The sequence below is a fragment of the Gopherus evgoodei genome, chromosome 2 (genome assembly GCF_007399415.2).
Source record: "Gopherus evgoodei ecotype Sinaloan lineage chromosome 2, rGopEvg1_v1.p, whole genome shotgun sequence".
Lineage (NCBI taxonomy): Eukaryota > Metazoa > Chordata > Testudines > Testudinidae > Gopherus > Gopherus evgoodei.
This window is the reverse complement of record NC_044323.1, coordinates 88,462,245-88,484,281: the sequence shown is the minus strand read 5'-3', so window position 1 is coordinate 88,484,281 and position 22,037 is coordinate 88,462,245. Positions and strand designations below refer to the sequence as shown.

The window sequence follows — 22,037 nt, the reverse complement described above, 5'->3', positions numbered from 1 at the left end:
CCCACTGTATGTGGGCAGGGCCGGGACCCCAGACTGGCAGTGGGCTGAGCGGGTCTGACAGCCAGGATCCCGGCTGGCAGGAGCTAGCGGATGGAACCCCTGAGCGGCAGTGGGCTGAGCCACTCAGCCTACTGCTGGTCTGGGGTCCTGGCCCCGCACAGCTTGCTGCCGGTCCGGGGTTCTGGCTGCCGGACCCTTGCCAGCTGGGGTCCTGGCCGCAGGCCCTGCTCAGCCTGCAGACGGCCTAGGTGAACAGAATCTCAGACCAGCAGCAGGTTGAGTGGGCCGGTGGCGTAAGATCAACATTTTAATTTAATTTAAAATGAAGCTTCTTAAACATTTTGAAAACCTTGTTTATTTTACAATACAACAATAGTTTAGTTATATAATATATAGACTTAGAGAGACCTTCTAAAAACATTAAAATGTATTACTAGCACGTGAAACCTTAAATTAAAGTGAATAAATGAAGACTCGGCACACAACTTCTGAAAGGTTGTTGACCCCGATCTACTCTATACATTAATATTCAGTAAAAAAATACCTGTCAAATAGCCAATTAATAATTTCTAGTCCACTGTACAAGTTTAGCTATGTAATTTTTATGGTATTGTCATTGATTTACCATACAAGGTATACATTACCTCTAAATATTTATTAATGAATTGAATGCTTGTGAATGTCGCTGGATCAATAGCTTTGGAAACTGAAGTCTCAAGTACAGCAGAAGTAGCTATATTGTAAGATTTCTTGCAATCAGTGTTCCTCAGCCCTCTTAATAGGGTGACCAGATGTCCCGATTTTATAGGGACAGTCCTGATTTCTTGGGTCTTTTTCTTATATAGGCTACTATTACCCTCTACCCCCTGTCCCAATTTTTCACATTTGCTGTCTGGTCACCCTACCTCTTAAAGAGGTAAGCATGTTGGACAGTAAAAGGACAATTGAATTCAGTCTGCTAGGCTACACAGTCCTTGCCCTCTTTGCTGAGATTGTCAAGGACTCAAAGGACAGATTGATGTTAATAGGGTTGGAGCTTTGTATGGGTCGATACCTAGTAGGAACAACTATGAGAACACCCAGTTTTTACACACAGACCATCTGTTTTATGTCACGTTCTTTAGATACCTAGTTCTATTTGTTTGAACTATATTGATCGTAATTTGTTTGAACTATATTGGTCGCACTGTGAGACATTCTGTATGAATTAACTTGTAAATTACTGTTACCACAAAATATTGTGAAAACGTTATTGTGTATGATTATCTCTGAATTCTCCAAGGAGTTTTAATCTTAACAGCACCCCCTAACAGGCTAGGATTCAATTAAAAGCACTTACCAAAAGAAAACATGCAGATTAAAGGATCAGCTACCCAACTAGTTCATATTCCACCAACTTTGGAAAAAGAACTTTGACACTAAAAATTCAATAATTCATACTAGTATAAATTACAAACATTGCACTTCTAGGAAGCTTCTTTTCTGATAGCAGTGTGCTTTGTAATATTTAAGGTTTCAAAGTTGATGGCTCTTATGAGATTTGGTATTAGAGCAAACTCACAGGTTATAACAAAGGAGAAAATTACAAATATGGGTACTGAACTTATACTGTACATGCAAAAGACATTTGGATTCAATTTTAGGACCTGTGGACTTGATTGTTCACTTTTATGCTAGTGTAACTTCACCTCAGTCACTGATATTCCACCAGAGTAAAGCTGGTGTAATGAAACACAGAATCAGGACACAAATACACATTAAAATCTTTAGGCAAATTTTCACAACCATGGGGAAAAGGGGTGGTGATGTAGAAGCTGGCTTTCTGCCTGGTCCTGTCCCTCTGTGGGATAGACCTATAGCAGCTCTCTTCTCAAGAGAAGCCTGTCATTGGTTAGTGGGTGTCCCACACTCTCAGCTCCCACCCTGTTATGTGATGCTAGCTATAATGGCTAGCTGGCATCCCTTGTGGCCACTGTTAGAGATGTCCAAAAATTTTTTTGTCTTCAGATGGGATCAGTGTAGGAAAAATTCTGTATGATAGGGCTAGATAATACAAGATATTTCTTCCAACCCTAACCACAAGTCTATTTACTTCATCTTTTCCAGTGCTAGCCATGAACTCCATGAGTTACAGATAAGCGTTTGGTAATAGCTTAAATGCAGTGCATGCTTTCAAAAATTATTTATAAAAACAAATGGGCTTTGTTATATACTACCATTTTGAATTATCTGGAATTATTTACAATAGTTTTGGAGATATCACAATAATCTTAAATAAGGGTTTTTTCTCCATCCTTTTCGTCATCTTCCACAATCACTGTCTGCTTTTCTTCTTTAAGCAGGTAAGTACCTTTAAACAGGAAAAAAAATTAAAACTAAGAAAAAAAACTAGTCGGGTTAACATATTCATTGTTTACAAGGGCCTAATTTTCCTATCCTTTCCAATTGTTTGACAGTCAGTGGAGTTGCTTCTGATTAAATTTGGATAATCAGGCCCCTAATATTTAGTAAACCTGAAACTCATGTCTGTATTTGTACTTTGTAATTAAAATTATTGGACAGTCTCACAAACTGCTGATACCTGTTCATATAACTAGCACATTGCAGTTTATTCTCAGAAATCTTCTGGACTGTTTATTACTTAGATTTTGCAAATGCAGATTCCAGAATGGGCAAATGTTGAAAGACTTAACACCTAGCTCCCACGCATCCAGTATCATCCCCACTAAAATGAATCTAATGGCAACGTGTTGCAAATGTAAATACAAATATGAACTTGGATCAATGCTGAACAGGCTCCCATGCATTACCAAAGCAATACTGAGCTTTGTGAATTTGAACATGCATCAAAGAAGATCTGTTTGTAAATGAATACTAAGGATAATTAAGAAAACCACACACCCACTGCCCCAACACTGGACAGCATAATAGAGGCCACGTCCAGACTAGGGTATTAAAATCGATTTTAGATACGCAACTTCAGCTACGTGAATAACGTAGCTGAAGTCGAATTTCTAAAATCGAGGTACTCACCCGTCTGGACGGCGCGGCATCGATGTCCGCTGCTCTCCGTGTCGATTCCGGAACTCCGTTCGGGTTGATGGAGTTCCGGAATCGATGTAAGCGCGCTCGGGGATCGATACATCGCGTCCAGACTAGACGCGATATATTGATCCCCGAGCAATCGATTTTAACCCGCCGATGCCGCGGGTTAGTCTGGACGTGGGCATAGAGAGGAAGGATGATCTTGTGATTAAAGCACAGGACTGGGATTCAAGAGATTTGGGTTCAACCAGCCACAGAACTCCTATATAACCTATCATTTAGTGTGTCTGTGTCTCTGCTTGTGAGCTCCCATTTTTGTCTGTCTAGTGTATTTAGAATGTACAAACCTAGTGCCTAGAACAATGAGGCCCCACTACTGACTGGGGCCTCTATGCACTACAGTGATACAAATAAATAATAAAATATAATTAAAAAATGATGCCCCTAAAATGAAATGTTAAAATCAACCAATGGGATTCCACTGGCAAAGGTTCTACTCAATCCTTATTTTAGCTGAACTGGTTTGTTTTGCCCATTCCTATTGAAAAAAACAATGAATAGCCTCCACAGTATGTTTTATTTCCACTGTCTTTAGTACGGTGGTTGAAATATTCCATAAACAGGGTGCGGGGAAACCCGGGCTTGAAGCCAAACAAATCCCTTTAAGTCAGTCGCCTACTGTTTGCTGTCAGTGCGCTCCAACCTGCCAAGTTGTTCTGTCAAACCAACCCATTTTCTTTCTTTCTGTGTTGAAAGCCCTCTCATAATGAAGCAGTTCATGAAGTCTGAAAACAGAGCAAAGGAAGCTATGCCACACAGGAAGGCTTTCTTTAACTCTGGACACTCTTCAAGAGGTGAGGAATTAAGGACAGAGATGATTGACCTAAATTACTATTTTGAATTCAGGTCTGGTTTTGTTTGTATGGGTTTTTTACCAATTAGCTGATTTTATTGGGGGAGGGAAACCATTTCAAAGGGTTGGATGAAACTGCAAAAGTAAATGTGACATACAATGATGTGTCCTTCAAACAGCCATTGCGTGACTGATACTGGAAACTGGCAACAGGGAAGCCATTTTAAGGAGATGGAGAGAGAGAGAAATGTTCCACACTCAGGTTTCAACTCAGTCCCTAGCAAATAAATTTCCAAAAATACAGACATTTATTTTTATCCCTTTATTTCTGCATCTTTTCCAAAATGTACCATGTTTACAATGGAATCTTATAATGTATAGCAAACAGGATTATAGCTCATAACTCATACTTTTATCTCCAGTGCTTCTTGGTTCTTATGAGTTACAAAACAATGAGGAAAAAGCAAATGGGCTCCTAGCCATACTATAGGAGCACCAAAATTACCCTGTGCTTGAAGCAATTCCACCTACCACAGCTAATTTTAGCAGAAATTCTCTTCAAGGACCAGGGAGCTAGGCACAGCTGGAGGGCAGCAACAGGACTCAGCTGTCCAGCTATAAGGAGTTGTTGTCATTCAGTAATAGTAAATCACATGCTCACCAAAATAGAGTGTAGTGGTGACTGGAAGTGGTCACAAACTATAATCCTGGCAGGATTCCTGAAGCTGGTGCGGTGTGGTATGTAGAGCAAAAGCACAAGATAGCGTGGTCTTGATTGAATGTGAAGAGTGGTGGGATTAGTAACACCTGTGTGCTAATCCTGGCTCTGCGTACTGATTTAGTGTCTGGGCAGATCATTGAGCCTCTCTGCCTCAGCATTCCCAGCTGAAAAATGGGCATCATAACATTCAGCACAGCTTCATACAGCTGTTTTAAGGATTAATAGATTAGCCAGCATCTTTGAAGTATATAGCAGTGTATAAATAAATACAAAGTAGTGGTAGTCATTTACAAGAGAACCTAGTGCTGATGAGAAATCTGTTGCCCAACACTAGGCTATCAATGGCTTCATACTCTAAAGTCCGTGCCACAGCTCTGCTGAGTACAGTTTAGCAAGGGGAGACAGAGAATCTGTTGCTAGTCTGGTCCCTGGTGCACCTTAGAGCTTCCTCTGCCTGACTCTAGGTTATATCTGACTGCCTATCAATCATAGGACAATTCCTGTCAAACTGAGGCTGGTGAGGAGATGGTGTACAACTGCTTTGCTGGTGCTACAACATGCAAGACTTCCTCTGTGTAAGGGAAATCCTGAGAGAGACAGTTAAACTGGCTTTACAAAGCAATGCAGCAAAGGAGAGGATGAGGGCTTGAGAGTGCAGTTTTATAATTATCTCAAATATCCATTTGTCAGGAACAGCTTTGCCATATTCACACGAATATTTACATTCTTGTCAAAACCTGCATTTGCAGAGGGCTCTTCAGAAGTCCTTAAGTTAATTGAATATGCTGCTAAGTGAGGCTAGCAATAAAAAGTGTTTCAAATCTGATGCAGATCATTTATGGTCATGGTGGGGAGCAACATTAGAATTGTGGTTACATTGGCCCAGATCCTTGAAGGTACTGAGGTGCCAAACTCCCAGGGATGGAGATCAGGGCCATTTTCCCTCCTTTATTCCATCAGAAGTCCAAGATGTGGGCTTCTTTGATTTATTTCCTATTTAAATAGCTTTTGCATTTCTAAAGTGATGCATGTATATAGCTGTCACATGCTTGCATTTAAAAAACAGCTACTAATGGGGCAAGTTTTGTACCTGTTAATTATTTTTTAATGTCACTTACTAATGATGAACTTACATTTATCCAAAGCATACTGGGGAAAAGACAGATTTTAAATGAAAGCATTGCTCCAGGAAGATTTGTACCTTGAAAGACACTGTAATTTATCAAATGCTTTGGGCTACTTATTGCAACATACACGATCCCCTATCAATGAGCAGATTGAATGCACATGTATCTCTAACTACAAGGTTAAGATAAAATGAGGAAGGAATGGCAAATTTACCAGAATTCAGAACTCCTCTGAATATATCTCCTGTTCTGGAGAGCAGGGCCAGCTTTAGGAACTGCAGGGCCCAATTCGAATATCCGGTTGCGGTCCGGGTCTTTGGCGGCACTTCAGCGGCAGGAGGTCCTTCACTCGCTCTGGGCAGGGGCAGCTCCAGGCCCCAGCACGCCAAGTGTGTGCTTTGGGTGGCAAGCCACGGGGTGCGCTCTGGCAGTCGCTGCGAGGGCAGCAGGCAAGTTGCCTTCGGCAGCATGTATGGCGAAGGGTCCGCTGGTCCCACAGCTTCGGTGGACCTCCCGCAGGCAAGCCGCCTAAGGCAGCCTGCCTGCCATGCTTGGGGCAGCAAAATACCTAGAGCTGCCCCTGGCTCTGGGTCTTCCGTGGCATTGAAGCACCCCTCACCTTTGAAATGCCGCCAAAGATCTGGAGCAAGTGAAGGCCCTCTCTCCGCCAAAGACCCGGACTGCTGCCGGATGAGTAAAAAATATTAAAAAATTAAAAAGGTGCCTAAGGCGCGGGGCCTGATTCTGGGAAATCGGGGGAATCGGCCTAAAGCCTGCTGGAGAGGAAGGATGGTCTTATGCTTCAGGCATGAGACTGGGACTCAGGAGACCTGGGTTGAATTCCCAGCTCTGCCAGTGACTTCCTACATGACCTCGGGCAAGTCATTTAATCTCTCTCTGACTCAGTTCCTCATCTGTAACATGGAGGTAGTAATATTTCCTTTCCCCTTTTCCCCTTCATGCTTACTTGTCTTGTTCACGTAGCTTGTAAACTCCTTGAGGCAGGGACTCTCTCTTAGGTGTAGGCACAGTACCAAGGACAATGGGTCCCTGTTCTTCATTGGGATGTTTAGATGTATTAGAAGTAATAATTCTGGACATTATTGTGTTTTTGCATAGCTTGCTGGTATTGATAGTTGTGCTTTAGACTGAGCATTGGAGAGAGAACCAGGAGTCCTATTCCCTCTTTGGAGACTCACTGAAGCCTTGGGCAAGACGTTTAACCTCTGTGTGCCTCAGTTTCGATTCTGTAAATACTTATGTATCTCATGGGGTGTTCTGAAGATTAGTCCATGTTTGTTAAGTGTTTGGAAGATGTAAAGTAGTATGGACTTGATTCTGCCCTCCTCTTTCCAGGAGCAGTCCTATTGAGAAGTGCAACAGAGACAGTCCCTAGAGAATCTCTAGCCACCCCAAAGTAGATAGGACTGATCTCAAGTGATCAAGGACAGCTCATCAAAAATGGAGGGAGGAGCCAAGGGGCATGATTTTCAGCCCTGTCTACGGGAGAAATGTGTGTGAAGACAGCTTTTAAAATATTGGTTAATTAAGCTAAAATAGGTGATGTTGATTTGTAGTTTTGGTCATGCTTGAAGCGTTGGCGTTTAGTAGCAACCAGGGAGGAAAATAAAACCTAAAACTGGAACAACCTACAGTGCAAGTTATTGAGAGAGCACTGACCACGGAGTGGTGCTACTTAGGCCGCACATCCAGCAACAGCAATAATATAGGATTAGGGACAGAAAGGCCCTTTTATGTTTGTTTGGTGCAAATAACCCTGCTGGGGCATCTTGGGTTTGAGCCCATAATTGAGATTTTGTTTTGCACAGCTGTTCCACAAGGCCTCATTTTATTTATTCTCTCCTTGCTGCCTTACTGGGTAACCTTGAAAGTAAATATGTTGTAAATACTGGACTAGCCCGCAGCCAAAGCAAGTCATTCTCTCACTGCAAGCTATGCACCATGGCAGCCTACATCTAAATATCAGCTTTCTGTACTCCAATATCCAAGCTGGAAAAAAATATGCTTCTTTGAAAGGGGAGACATTCAAACCTAGGCACACAAGCCACTCCAGCCATGTCACACACACACACAGTATGCCACAGAGATTATTAGATGACAGATGAGCTGTGCAGGAGAATTGTACCCCCAGAAAGGTAGCTGGGATGGGAATGCTGTATCTAGGGAGAGGCAGTAATGAGCAAGCTACTGGGACTGAATTCAAGAGGACTAAGGGTGCCTGCTCATTCACCACTTTATTAGTCCAGTTTCATGAAATGAAAATCAGTTGAGTCATGCTGGCATAAAACTGCAGTAATGCAGTGAAAGATCAAGCCTGAGGTGTTTTATTTTCTATCAGCAGCCGCATTCCTCAGAAGTTGGACACATGCACCGATTTTTGTTACAGACCTGAAAGCCACAGCATTTTTCTTGTTTTAGTTTATTCCCTTTTGGTATTTCTTGGCTGGCAAATCCTCTGGGGATTATAACAAAGTGCCTCTACTACTATATAACCTTCATTAATGTCCGCTATCATTTGCAAATTCTATCGGAACAAAAAAAGTAGTCCTCTAGGGACAGAAATGGTAAACCCTAGAGGCCCTATTTCTCACTGAAATGCTCACTAGAGATTGCTAATGCTAAAGAGGTGAATATTAGACTAAATGAATGTGGATGACAAATGTTGTCAGTCCTAGCTGCATCCTGCTATAGCAGATATTATATTTAACATAATGCTCATAAAAAGAAGTACATTGCTGTTTACTAAAAACAAGAACAAAATATTTTCTGTTTCACTTTAACTCCTTCATCTCTGCCATGCTCTGTGGATAATATAACACCACCAAATACCTGCCACTTAAATAACAATTTATGAGGGAGATAGATAATGTTGCCCGCTTCTTATTTACATCACCTGAGAGTGAGAACAGATGTTCACATGGGACTTTTATAGCCAGCATTGCAAAGTATTTATGTGCCAGATATGCTAAACATTCATATGCCCCTTCATACTTTGGCCACCATTCCAGAGGACATGCTTTCATGCTGATGATGCTCATTAAAAGAAATAATGAGTTTATTAAATTTGTGACAGAACTCCTTGGGGGGAGAATTGTATGGTTCTGCTCGGTTTTATCCACATTCTGCCATATATTTTGTGTTATGGCAGTCTTGGATGATGACTGTGATAGACCCAGGCCAGCTGGGAACAGCAGAGTAGTAGAAGGCAGATATACTGGCCACTGGATAAGCAGTTTTCTGTTCCCTGAGTGACCAAAGCAGGGGCTGTGCTAGAGCAATCAGGAACCTGCTAGAACCAGTTAAGACAGGCAAGCTAATTAAGACACCTGGAGCCAATTAAGAACACACTAGAATCAGTTATGGCAGGCAGACTAATCAGGACATCTGGTTTAAAAAGAACCTCCCATCAGTTAGTGGAGGGCGTGCAAGGAGTGAGAAGGCATGGTGCTGGAGAACTAACAGGCTTCAGGAGGAAGATCTTGCAGTGAGGATAAAGAAGGTGCTGGGGGAATGCCATGGGGAAGTAGCCCAGGGTGTTGCAGCTGTCACACAGCTGATACAGGAGACATTGTAGTCAGCTGCTATCCACAGGGCTCTGGGCTGGAACCCGGAGTAGAGGGCAGGCCTGGGTTCCCCTTATGTCCCCAACTCCTGACTGGACACAGAGGAGTTGATCTGGTCTGTGAGCAACACCAGAAGGGAAAGTCTAATTTGGAAAGGGATCTGGCCTGTCTCCGACCCACTAGGTGGGACACAGAGACAGTGGAGATTGTTCTCCCTTTCCCGCAATGCTGGCCAGTGATGCGGTTAGCTGAGTGAATGGAGGTTTGAGTCTCGAGCAGAAGTGGCCAAACTGAGGACTGCCGTGAACCTCTGACGAGATCAAATTCGCCAAAAAGCACAGGACCCACCAAGGCAGAGGAGAAACTTTGTCACATGACCCAGCACATGTTCGTTTCAAGAACACTTTCACTGCAGATTTGACAAAACACAAAGAGGATACCAATGTGAGATTTCTAAAGATAGATACAGCACTCAGCCCAAGATTTAAGAATCTGCAATTGCTTCCAAAATCTGAGAGGGATGAGGTGTGGAGCATGCTTTCAGAAGTCTTAAAAGAGCAACACTCAGATGCAGAAACTACAGAACCTGAACCACCGAAAAAGAAAATCGATCTTCTGCTGGTGGTATCTGACTCGTGATGAAAATGAACATGCATCAGTCTGTTCTGCTTTGGATTGTTATCAAGCAGAACCCATCATCAGCATGGATGCATGTCCCCTGGAATGGTGGTTGAAGCATCAAGGGACATATGAATCTTTAGCATATCTGGCACATAAATATCTTGTGATGCCAGTGCCATGCAAATGCTTAGTCTCACTTTCAGGTGACATTGCAAACAAGAAGTGGGCAGCACTATCTCCTGCAAATGTAAACAAACTTGTTCATCTGAGCAATTGGCTGAACATAAAGTAGGACTGAGTGGACATGTAGGCTCTAAAGTTTTACATTGTTTTATTTTTTAATGCAGTGTTTTGTACATAATTCTACATTTGTAAGTTCAACTTTCATGATAAAGAGATTCCACTACAGTACTTGTAATAAGGGAATTGAAAAACACTATTTCTTGTTTTTTTTACAGTGCAAATATTTGTAATAAAAAATACATCTAAAGTACATTTTGTATTCTGTGTTGTAACTGAAATTAATACATTTGAAAATGTAGAAAACATTCAAAAATATTTAAATAAATGGTATTCTATTGTTTAACAGTGCGATTAATTTTTTAATTAATGGAGGATGGAGAAATCTTCAAAGAGAAGAAATGTACAGAAAGAAGTGAACCAGTAGGGGAGAGCCCTGTTTACAAGCAAGGACAATTAACTTTTGGGGATATAACAAAGGGATGAGGAGATGCACCCTCATTCCTTTAATCTGTGAGGACAATACGCCAGTGGGCTTGATTTGATGAGAAGAAGTCTTAGCGAAACTGGGGAAAGAACTTGGGGTAAGCTATCCTTAGGAGATGGAGGAATACTTAGTTAAGTTTAGTGTCTAGAATGCATGTTATGATTTTGTTTTATCTATAACCATTTGTTTCCCATATTCTCACTCTCTATCACTTGAATCTCTGTTCTTTGATAATAAATTTATTCTTGTTCCCACTAATCTTATCTATCTATCTAACTGCTGTGTGTTAAGTAAAGCAGACACTCTGAGCAGATGCTTACGAGATGGTGTGTGCTATTCCTTTGGGAACAGCAGATCTAGTTCTGTATGTGTTCAAAGGAATAGGACATGCTTGCAGTACTCGGGAATTGGTGTGTACCTATCACTGCTTATACAGAAAGTGAGGCCTGCGGAGGCCTGGAAATAAGTGATTGTGCTGCCAGAGGCTGGTGATTTCAGGGAGCTGACCCACAGCAGGTACAGACAAGACTTCCTCATGCAAAGGGCTGGTGGTAGTAAGGTACCTCCCAATCTTGGGTGCCTCTGGGAAGCACCACACGTTTAGGTGCCTAACCTGTTTAGACAATTCTGTAAATTCCAGGTGATGCCTATCTGTAACTTTAGGCATTGAGATACCATTGGAAATCTGGCCAAAAAGGGCTTACATTTCCTCAGGTCTATTTTTAGTTGTTTGGGTTTATTTCCCCATCAGTCTGGTGGAAATATTTCTAAGCTGCCTCTTATCGATTTTTCCCCCCCTATAATTTTCTTTTCTTTGCTTTTTTCTCTCTCTCTCTCTTTATGCCAACTGTTTCTAAATGTAAGCATACACTTAAATGCTTTGCTGAATCAGGTCCTTAGGCCTTTTCTTTCCCAGTGCTCCTTACTATCTGGTAAGTGTCCCTCTCCAGTGGTATCTTACTTTACGAACCATTTAACACTAGATTTGGAGCTGTCTGTCCCTCCCTAGTGATTTGGAAACAGCTGAGACATTGCTTCTTCTGACTGGCAATAGCTCACTCCTCCCTGAACAGTAGTAATATTTGATGCTGATATGGCACTCTACATCTTCAAAGCACTGTGCAAACATTAGCTAATTAAGGCTAACAACACCTTTGTGGTGTAGGGAGAGTAAGGAGCAGTGTCTTTTTTGCAGACAGGAAAACTAAGAAACAAAGTAGTTAAGGGCACAATGTTCAAATTTGGGTGGCTGAGTCCATATGGATGCCCAAGCTAGTTAGCTGCTCCATGGCCTCTCTGGCTGCACCACTGCCACAGAAAGGCTCTGAAGCCATTGTTGTCTGGATGGCCACCACTGCCGGATCACCTCAGTGTATATTATGATCTTCCAGTGAGATAGCGGGCATATGAGACTATGTCCCTGCAGCTGGATTAGGGGGCATGGCTGGGGCCTTCTGACAGTCCCTCACTGCTGTTACAAATGCTTGGAACCACTGGGGGCAGGCTATAATTTGAACCCCATTTCTCCTCCCCCAATACTGCAGCCCGGCAGCAGAGGGGGCACAAGAGCCACCTTGACATCCCCTTCCTGAAATGTGCTTGGCCACAGTGAGGGAGCAAGCACAAAAATTCACCCAGGACTGTGCAGGTGCTCAGCGCAACCAATAATCATGCCATGCTTTAATTAGATACCTAGAGATGGATTCAAGTGCTTAATTTTAGGCACCCAAATTTTGGTTTAAGTAACTTTCCAAAAGCCACACAGTAAGTCAATGGCAGAGCCAGGATAACAAGCCAGGTGTTCTTGCCTCTTAGTCCTGTGCTTTATCTATTAAACCATGCTGCCTCCTGCCTTCAGCTTTCACCATTCACTAACTACATGGGTGAGAGGTTAGGAGAGAACTGATTGGATACATTGAAACTGATAACAAAATTCTAGTCCCAACAAAAACTGGAGGATTTGATTATTGATAGGTGACCCTCAAGGGGTGTGGACGAGTTCAAATACTCACCTTTGCCATTAGTATGTATTATTTGTATTAGGCTAGCATTAGGGGGCTCCAGCCATGGACCAGGTCCCCATCATGTTTAGAGCTATACAAACCCAGAACCAAGAAACTGTTCCTGCCCCCAAACAGCTTACAATCTAAGTGATCAAATTCAAGTCAAATTTAATAATAATAAATAATTTGTTAAAAATATAATAAAAAAATAATAAATTAATTTGAACTCTGAACTCATTCTTAGTTCTCAGCAGGGGTAAGTCAAGAGATCTCCCTTTCCCCATTTCTTTCAGATTGTAAGCTCTTCAGAACAAGGACTGAGTCCTATCTTTGTACAGAACCTGGCACATTTTGGTCACTACTGCAACACAAATAATAACAATAATTCCAATTGGGAATGAGAAAAATAAGTAGATCAACAGGTGTGATTAGAGAAGTTAAGCAGAGAGGGCAGATAAATGGTGTCCCTTCCAGAGGGTGTTCCTAAACTAACTGCCCTTTCCTTTGAAAGCTGTGCTGATGCTCTTACCTGGTATAAGGGGTGGGATGTGTATCGCAGGTGTATCTTTTCTCCTGGGTTTTTTCTGTTCCTGATCAGTGATCTGAGAGACTGAACTCGCTTTACCCTTCTGTGGTTTTTCGGTGATGTCACACCTTTTAATTAAATGGTCTGAAAAATCTGAGAGGATGCCTGCAGGGAACGACACACAATAAATATTACTTAAGCCTCATCTACACTGATAAAAATTTCACCCATCTATCTTAATATGCTCAGGGAATGCTTACACTACAGAGGCACAACTATGGTGCTGGAGCTGGGCCACTGTAGTGCCATAGTGTAGACACTTGCTACACTGAGGGAAGGGTATTTTCCATCAATATAGTTAATCCATGTCCTCAAGGGGCGGTAGCTAGGTTGATGGAAGAATTCTTCTGTCAGCCTAGCTGTGTGTACATGGGGCTTTAGTCGGCTTAACTATGTGTCTCAGGGGTGTGAATTTTTCATACATTTCAACACCGAGTGCTTTTGAAAATCCTATTCTGCCTCCCTTCCATAGGTAGGCACACACAGATGTAGGAGAATTGAGGACAGTAATATTTTTATTCAACTACTAGTGAATACAAGTAAACCAGGAAACATCAGAGATTTGTCAGATTTCAATAGTACTAAGTTGTGTTACCTGGTATAGGTGGTGGGGTATGTAAGGCAGGTGTATCCTTTCTCCTTGGCTTCTTCTGTTCCAGCTCACTGTTCTGGGAAGTCTGGATATTTTTACCCTTTCTTGGTTTCTTTTTTAGGTCACAATTCTTAATGAAATGTTCTGAAAGGTCATCTGTGTGGAAAACATAAAGAATACCTAGCTGATAGAAAATAATGAACCACAGAATTAAAAATAGTGCTCACTTTAATAACAATACTCCCACCCTAGCTGGTTAAAACAGAAAGTAAATTCACCTCTTCACCGAAGGCCATCACAAGGGCCTTAATACCACTTAAAAACGGGAAATAAGTGAGACTTAAGTGCCTTATGCTAGCCTTAGAGAATTAAACTTCACAGTGAAGAAGGGAAGAATTATGCCCATATTATAGATAAGGTGACACAGATGTTAAGACTAGTATTTTCAATCTTGGATGCCCTATTTAGACACCTAAATAATAGGACTAATTTTAAGAGGTCCTCTCTACCCACAGCTCCCATTTACTTTGGTGGAGTTACTCTGGATTTGCACCAGTGTATACTGAAGCAGGACTTGACTCATCAGATAGTCTGGGTACATTCTAGACAATTATCCAAATTTCTGGATGCTTAGTCAAGCTGAACAAATTGAGTATTGTGAGGCTGATCCATCACTAATAATATCACACAAACCAGAGGTTTGGTTTTTTAAATTTGGTTTTGGTTGGATTTGGCAGTGTTGCTTTTCAGTTGGAAACTTTACTTAACAAAAGATTTTGATTTCACTTCCTAGCTTTAACACCATCATACTTCCATGGACTAGTGAAAGTAAGGATGAATGACTTAACAATTAAGGCACTGCACTGGTACTCAGTAGTTTTGGATTCAGTGTGATCTTGAGTAAAATCATTTATTCCTGTGTGCCTCAGTTCCACACCTGTAAAATGGGGATAATAGTGCTTCCTTTCTCACATTTTTTGTCTGTTTTGTCCATTTAGATAGTAAGTTCTTCAGAAGAGAGATATTTTTTATTTTGTTTCTATATAGCCCCTACCATAAAAGAGCCCTGACCTGGGTTGGGAACTCAGATGCTTCCAGGGTGAAATCACACTCAGGACTCAGACATCTTGATTAAGTAAAGCAGGCTTGCAAAATTCTACTTGTTTGGGACAAATAAAATATCATTTTGTATTTCATTATCATCACCAGTGTACGGGTAGTCAAGTATATTTTTGTGCCTGGGTTAGCAAAGCTTCATGACAATTTTGGAAGGTTGGAATAAAGTAATGACGTGAAGCAAAGGCGAATATGCAAAGTGCAAAAATATGCAAAAGGCACATCTATCAAAGTCTTGAAAGCCTCATATTTAGAAGTGTGTATGAGCAGAGATGCCTCTCATACTCCAAGTGCAGAAGTTATGTAAAAAGTCAGCTCCAGAAAGGACACAGTTGACAATAAAGGGAAAAAAATTAAAATTCTGTCCAAAAGGAATATTTGAAATCTTTTACTGAAATTGCACAGAGAAAGTGGATGTAGTGAAGGCTCAGATATATCTTAGCTTCCAGTTTATTAATCGATAAAAGCCCTTCTCTTTCTCTATCATGAAAAAGAACAATGACTCTTTCTCCTTTCCTCTCTTTAATTAAATTCCTTCTAGAGCTTCAGCTAATATTTATATGCAGGAAAGACACTCTTTGCCTGTCCATCTGGCAACAGATGTGTTACCAGAAGGCATAGTCTATCAGGTTTCACAAGGGCTCAGTTGTACCTCTTGGAAAGAAAAAGCCAATGGATGGTACTTAATGATGTAAAGAAGACACCTCTCTAATTACAAGTCACTGACATCACCATAATAACACTTACCTAAACGGTTGCAGTGAGAGTCTCGCTTGTCCAATCTGTCTTCTGGGATATCAAGTGGTTGCACATACTCTGTTGACATCATTGAAAAGGTTTTCTTTTGAAGCTACAACAACAAAAAGAAGCATACCATAAAACAGATATACACCTCTACCCCGATATAACGGGGCATGATACAACATGAATTTGGATATAATGAGGTAAAGCAGTGCTCCGGGGGAACAAGTTCAATATAACAAAGTTTCACCTGTAACATGGTAAGATTTTTTGCCTCCTGAGGACAGCGTTATATGGGGGTAGAGGTGTATTTATATTCTGTGCCAATCGCTCCTTCCATCCAACCCTGGGAAGTTCCTGTTTTCAAAGTGATTTTTGCCATACAGCTCCTGCTGGCCTGTCTGTTCTTGGAGTGCTTGTGAGCTGTATGGGTTTACTGCCTTCTGACCCCAGCCCACCACTCCCACTGATGAATGCAAAACTGCAGATTCTAAAGCAACATCTGCCAGCTTAAAAAAGAGCAGGCCAGATGGGAGGGTTTTAGCAATTAGTTTTGAAGGAATCTATTTAAAGGGACACAGTCAACTTGAAATCTAATTAAAACTTAAAAGTAGTTCCAGGTTCCAGTCCAGTCTCTGAGACCCACTGATATTTGTTCTTGGTGTTAATGTTAATACTATTTATTCATTTATTTATTTAGAGCAGTGATTCTCAACCGGCGGTACATGTACCAGTGTTCCATCTAATTTTTCTCATCCATGTGTGGGATTAATTTTGTTATGTGCACCAATTCAGAAGTTATGTGTGATGGGACTGGCGATGAGGGGTTCAGGGTGCCGGAGGGGGCTCAGGGCTGGGGCAGAGGGTTGGTGTGCAGGGGGGTGAGGGCACTGGGGTGGGGCTGGAGAGAGGGCTTTGGGGTGCAGGCTGCCAGCAGCTATGGTAGGGAGAGAGGACTCCCCCCAATCCTCTCTCCCTGCAACAGCACCTGGGCTAGGGGAGAGGCATCTGTCCCTACCGCAGCAGCCTTGGGGTGGGGACCAGGGGAGAGGCGCCTTTCCCCAGTCGCAGCAGCTCTGGGGCTGGGGGAAAGGTGTCTTGCCCCACCACAGCCCCAGGCTGGGTGGTGGGGTGAGGCTTCTCCCCTTGCTGCACTGCAGCCCTGGGGCTGGGGGAGTTGTCGCAGCCCTGCATGGCCCAAGCTCCCACATTACCACCCCTCACCTCACCCCACATTCGAGTGCAGTGTGCACGCCTGCACAGCCCTTAGTGGCCTCCTATGCAGCTGTGCAGGCACGCACCTTAAAGGCAACCTAGACGCTTACCACTGGGGGTATGCAGGGGTGTTCCAGGAGGTGCATCAACTCATCTAGCTATTTGCCTAGTTTTATAATAGGCTACATAAAAAGCACTAGTGAAGTCAGAACAAACTAAAATTTCATGCGGGCAATTATTTGTTTATACTGCTCTATACACTGAAATGTAAGCACAATATTTATATTCCAACTGATTTATTTTATAATGATATGGTAAAAATGAGAACACAAGCAATTTTTCAGTAATAGTGTGCTGTGACACTTTGTATTTTTGTGTCTGATTTTGTAAGCAAGTAGTTTTTAAATGAGGTGAAACTTGGGGGCACGAAGACAAATCAGACTCCTGAAAGGGGTATGGCAGTCTGGAAAGGTTGAGAGCCACTAATTTAGAGCCCTCGCTCAAGGACCAGAGCACCACTGTGGTAGGCTCTGTAAATACATACTAATATTATTTTTGGGGGAGGAGCAGGAGGGTTGGTGGTTTTACAACAACATTTTCCTGTTTTTACAAATGATTTTCTCATTCATGTTGCTGCAACAGATCCACACTGACAGGGAAAACTGACTAACAAATGGCTTGTACAGGGGGAAACAGTGAAACTGACCATAGAGCAGGAAGTGCTGTCAAATGCACAAATTAAGCACACTGGAAAAATAAAGGAAAAACTGTTTGTTTTTGTTTTTGGTTGCTTCTCTAATCCCTTTCAGCTACAGTCATTTTAGATGGTGTTTGTAACAACAATAAAAATGTAGAAAGAAGTGTGACTGTTTCAAATCAATGGTGGGCCATTAATTTTTGGTAGGGCAGAACTGGAAAAAATGGAAACCATACATAATGATGAGTAAAATCAGCGAGGAGTCCTTGTGGCACCTTAGAGACTAACAAATTTATTTGAGTATAAGCTTTCGTGGGTTAGAACCCACTTCATCAGATGCATGAAGTGAAAAATACAGGAGCAGTATAAATACATGAAAGGATGGGAATTGCTTTACCAAGTGTGAGGTCAGTCTAACAAGATAAACTGGATTAATTTGCAAACTGGATACCATCAGATTAGGCCTGAATAAAGACTGGGAGTGGTTGGGTCATTACAAGAATTTAGACTGACGCTTTTGGGCTGGAAGGGTTACCTAGATTCTCATTCCTTGGGTTAGCAAAGGCTGAGACCTGGTGGGGCAGAGGTGGAGCCGTGTGTGTGTTAACAAGTGCTCTCTTTTAGCTATTAATGAGTTCAAGTTTTGGAGCAGGTTGGCTATTTGTTGCTAATTGTGAAAGCACATATCATAAAATTTTAATGGCCGTCCTTATGGATGGGGAGGATTGGGGAATGGCCGGATAGACTGAAAAAAACAGTGACTCTGGGTAGATTACTAAAAGCCATCCAGTTCCTCTTGGGATTAGCTCACTTGCTGAGTCATGGCCATATGATAGTTAGATTCCTTTGAGCCTTCATATGTTCAGGGGATGGAAAGGCAGATGAAGAATACTTGGAACGTCTCACCTGCTAACCTCCTTTGGTGTCAGTAAACGGTGCTAAACGGTTCAAGGCGAACACAGCAAAAATGAGGCAATCCTTTTGACCAGGAATTTGACTCACTGGACAACTTTATTAAAACACCTTAACACTTTATTAAAACACAGTTGTTCCAGACACATTCTTTTACCACAAAGAAAACATCTACACTTTCTACAAAAAAACCTCACCTTCCTGGCAGTAACTGATTACTGCTTCTCTTCTTAAGCCCCCTACCTCCCTCTCTCTTCAAAGAAACACTAGCTGTGGGCCTTCCAAAGGGAGAGCCCTGCCTGTTTGCTCATTCACATAGGGCCGGTGCAACCATTTAGGTGACCTAGGCAGTCGCCAAGGGCGCTGGCATTTGAGGGGCACCATTTTCTTCGGCAGCAACTGCAGCGGCTGGATCTTCGGCCGCCCTGGTCGCTGCCGGCATTTAGGTGGAGGGAGCTGGGCAGGGGAGTGCGGGGAGGGCTGCCTGCAGCAAGTAAGGTGGGGAGGGAGGCACGCAGGAGAACTCCCCGCCCCAGCTCACCCCTGGCCCGCCTCCTCCCTGTGCACGCTGTGGCTACTTCACTTCTCCCACCTCCCAGGCTTGTGGCGCCAAGCAGCTTAGGTGCCACAAGCCTGGGAGGCAGGAGAAGTGAAGCGGCCATGGCATGCTCAGGGAGGAGGTGGGGCAGGGTGAGCTGCTTGACTTCTCCCGCCTCCCAGGCTTGCGGCGCCAATCAGCTTAGGCGCTGCAAGCCTGGGAGGTGGGAGAAGTGAAGCAGCCATGGCGTGTTTGTGCGCAGAGCAGGGGTGAGCTGGGGTGAGGGGGGCACCTCAGGGCAGAGGGGAGGAGCTGCCACGGTGAGGGAGTGCCTCAGGGCGGGGCCGCAGGGGGTGGGAGGGTGCAAGGTGGAAGTTTCGCCTAGGGCGCGAAACATCCTTGCACCAGCCCTGCATTCACAGCAAACAGGAGCTGTGTTTGTTTTTTTGATCAGCAGCTCCGGGAGCCCCGAGTTCACAACAAAACACACAGAGGCATCACAACAAAACAAAGAGAGTTATCTTTCTTTACTTAGGATTATGAGAAGGTTCCGGAGGTCAGTTACAGCGTAGTAAGATTATTCCCTGTTTACACTGGCACCCCAGTGCTGCAGTAGCAGTGCTATACTCTTTATTCCTCTCGTAGAGGTGGAGTACAACCAGCGCTGTAGCCAGGGAGATACAGTGCTGTAAGTGCCTTGCCAGTGTGGACGGGGAGTGAGTTACAGTGCTGTAAAGCCACCACCAGCGCTGTAACTCTCAAGTGTAGCCAAGGCCTCAGGAGGGTGGCTAGTCTGTGGAAGCCCTATTCCACCTCCCTGAGAGGTGGTAGCTATGTCAACAGGAGAAGCCTTCCCACTGTTGCTCGAGGGGGTGGATTTTTCTGTAGTGTAGACCTGGCCTGTGACTTCAAGAATCACAGGCTGGTGCTTTTTCACACCAAGGGGGGAAATAAGCTGTGCCAGCCTTTTTGATAGTGCTTCCCCTCTGAAGTGCTGGCATCTGCCTGAAGGGATGAGGTTGGCAGACTTCCAACCCCTGCCTGCCTATTGGCAGCTTCTCTCCTCTGCCCCCAGTCCTTTGGAGACTCTTACAATGTGGATAGTACACACGGGAGAGTGGGGAATCACCCTAGTCCCCTCTGTGGGAAAGCAAGAAGCCTCATGATTGAGCCTTTAAAAAGAGTCAGAGGCTCAGTTCATTCCTGTTTTACACCTAGTGCAGCCATTTACATCTGTGCAAAGTGGGTGTAAAATGCTACCATACCAGTACAATAGTGTTTTATGCCTACTACGCACTCACTTAGCATAGCTGAAAAGGACTATTCCAGGAGCAAGGCAGTGGAGAATGGTCCATTCTACTCCGATCAGAAGTCAAGATTTGATTTTATTACTAGAGAGTGTGCTCTTTCTTCTATACCCTGATCATATTCTCCCACCTGCACAAGTAAGTCCTCTGGTAGGTTTTTGAATTAAGCACATTAAGATTAGAAAATGTATGTCACACACAAGAAGACTGACTATTTTTTTCAAGAGGTCTCAAAGTGAAATTCTTCACTGGCAGTTTGATCACTGTGGTTTTATACCACCTCATCAGAGTAACTTGCTGCAACTGGAGCCCTGATAGCATTATATAAAGTTTCTACTCCAGTGTTAAAAGTTTCATTTGACACTAGGTTGTTGTTTCCCAAAACTCCCATCAGCGTGGCCTGAACTTGTTTTTATAAAGCAGCCTTAAAATGTACCATCTCTACGATACATAATACTGCATGTGTTTTAAATCCAGACTGTGCATTCTTTGTCCACCCAAACCTCTGACAAATAACTCCGTGTGTTGCATCTAGCCCACAAAATTGATTTTGAACAGTCTGCCAAGTCCACGGAGAGACTCACGCTGGGATTTGGATCAGGCCCTGTAATAGCAGCAGCTAAACTTGAATCAATGGATCAAAAGCAGAATAAAATGTCTGAGTTTCTGACAAAAAAAGTTGCTGTACTTGGGAGATGATTAAATATGCAAAACCTTGCCTAATTAATTCCCCTAGCAGCAAAACATACCCTACACATGTCATTTCTTTTTAGTTGGATAAACTCCTAATAATCTTTCATATTCTGTCAATTTGCACAATTTATCTGTGAAATAACGCTGCAATTAAAATAAATTGACATATTTGTCTTTATAGCACTTCATTCGCCATCCCAGCATTCCCATTCACAGCTCAGTCCACCTCCAACTTTCACCATATGGCATCATATGTTTACTTCTTCTAAATCTATCCTGTGGAGTACTTGGAGTCCTGAACTTTACTGCAAGCTCAGCATTGGTATAGATAATAGTCTACAGAAGTGCAATTAGAAAATATCAAATGACTGTAACTAACTTGATCCTGGTGACTGCAAAAAAATTGTTACTCAAGCAAAGGTAAAGTGCATGTGTGCAGATGTACTTACCGACCGGTGAAAGGCTCTGGGATGGGTGTGATACAGGGTCAGCACTCACTGAAGCAGGAACGTTCTTCACTGCTGCTGCTGTGTGCTCCTGCTCTCCTTATCTAGGGAGCAGCAATGGCTGTTGCTATGGTAATGCTTTGTTTCAAGAGTACTCTGGGGAGAAAAAAAAAAAGAATAACCTTTAGCCTGTGCACTTAACAGATTTTTGATGATGTGATGGTTGCTGCCTTTTTTTTTTTTTAATTGGAATGAAGGAAAAAAATAAATTCTACAGAAATAAATAAATAAAAAAAACTGTAACAGTTAAACAACCTTTTAGACCAGAGATCAAAGGAAATGATCCAAACATTTTGATGGAGGAATGAAAGGAATTAAACAGGGGATGGTAAATCTTAAAGTGTACCAACTGGAGATAAAATCAGCTATGGCAATTAGAATGCAGACGAGAGAGCGCTAGACTGTTTTTTGCTGTATACAGAGCTGTGCAGTGGATGAAAAAGGTGCAAGGAG

General features: G+C 42.8%; 1 protein-coding gene across 1 annotated transcript; it reads right to left on the bottom strand.

Annotated features, from left to right (window-relative positions):
• Nucleotides 1-438: 438 nt before the first annotated feature.
• On the bottom strand, nt 439-21,612 carry PPP1R17 (protein phosphatase 1 regulatory subunit 17). Its single transcript, XM_030549352.1, has 5 exons — nt 21,528-21,612; nt 15,723-15,825; nt 13,863-14,015; nt 13,211-13,372; nt 439-2,350 (listed from the first exon to the last, which is right to left on the bottom strand). The coding sequence occupies exons 2-5, from the start codon at nt 15,802-15,804 to the stop codon at nt 2,271-2,273; spliced, it is 477 nt and encodes a 158-aa protein (XP_030405212.1). The 5' UTR covers nt 15,805-15,825; nt 21,528-21,612; the 3' UTR covers nt 439-2,270.
• Between the last annotated feature and the right edge of the window lie 425 nt (nt 21,613-22,037).

What these genes read in the sequence shown, in the direction of transcription:
- PPP1R17 (XM_030549352.1), bottom strand. Translation starts at nt 15,804, where the DNA reads ATGATGTCAACAGAGTATGTGCAACCACTTGATATCCCAGAAGACAGA. An exon ending in CTCTCACTGCAACCGTTTAG is followed by an intron (nt 14,016 to 15,722) that starts GTAAGTGTTATT and finishes TTTTCCACACAG; the next exon opens with ATGACCTTTCAGAACATTTC. An exon ending in TACCCCACCACCTATACCAG is followed by an intron (nt 13,373 to 13,862) that starts GTAACACAACTT and finishes CGTTCCCTGCAG; the next exon opens with GCATCCTCTCAGATTTTTCA.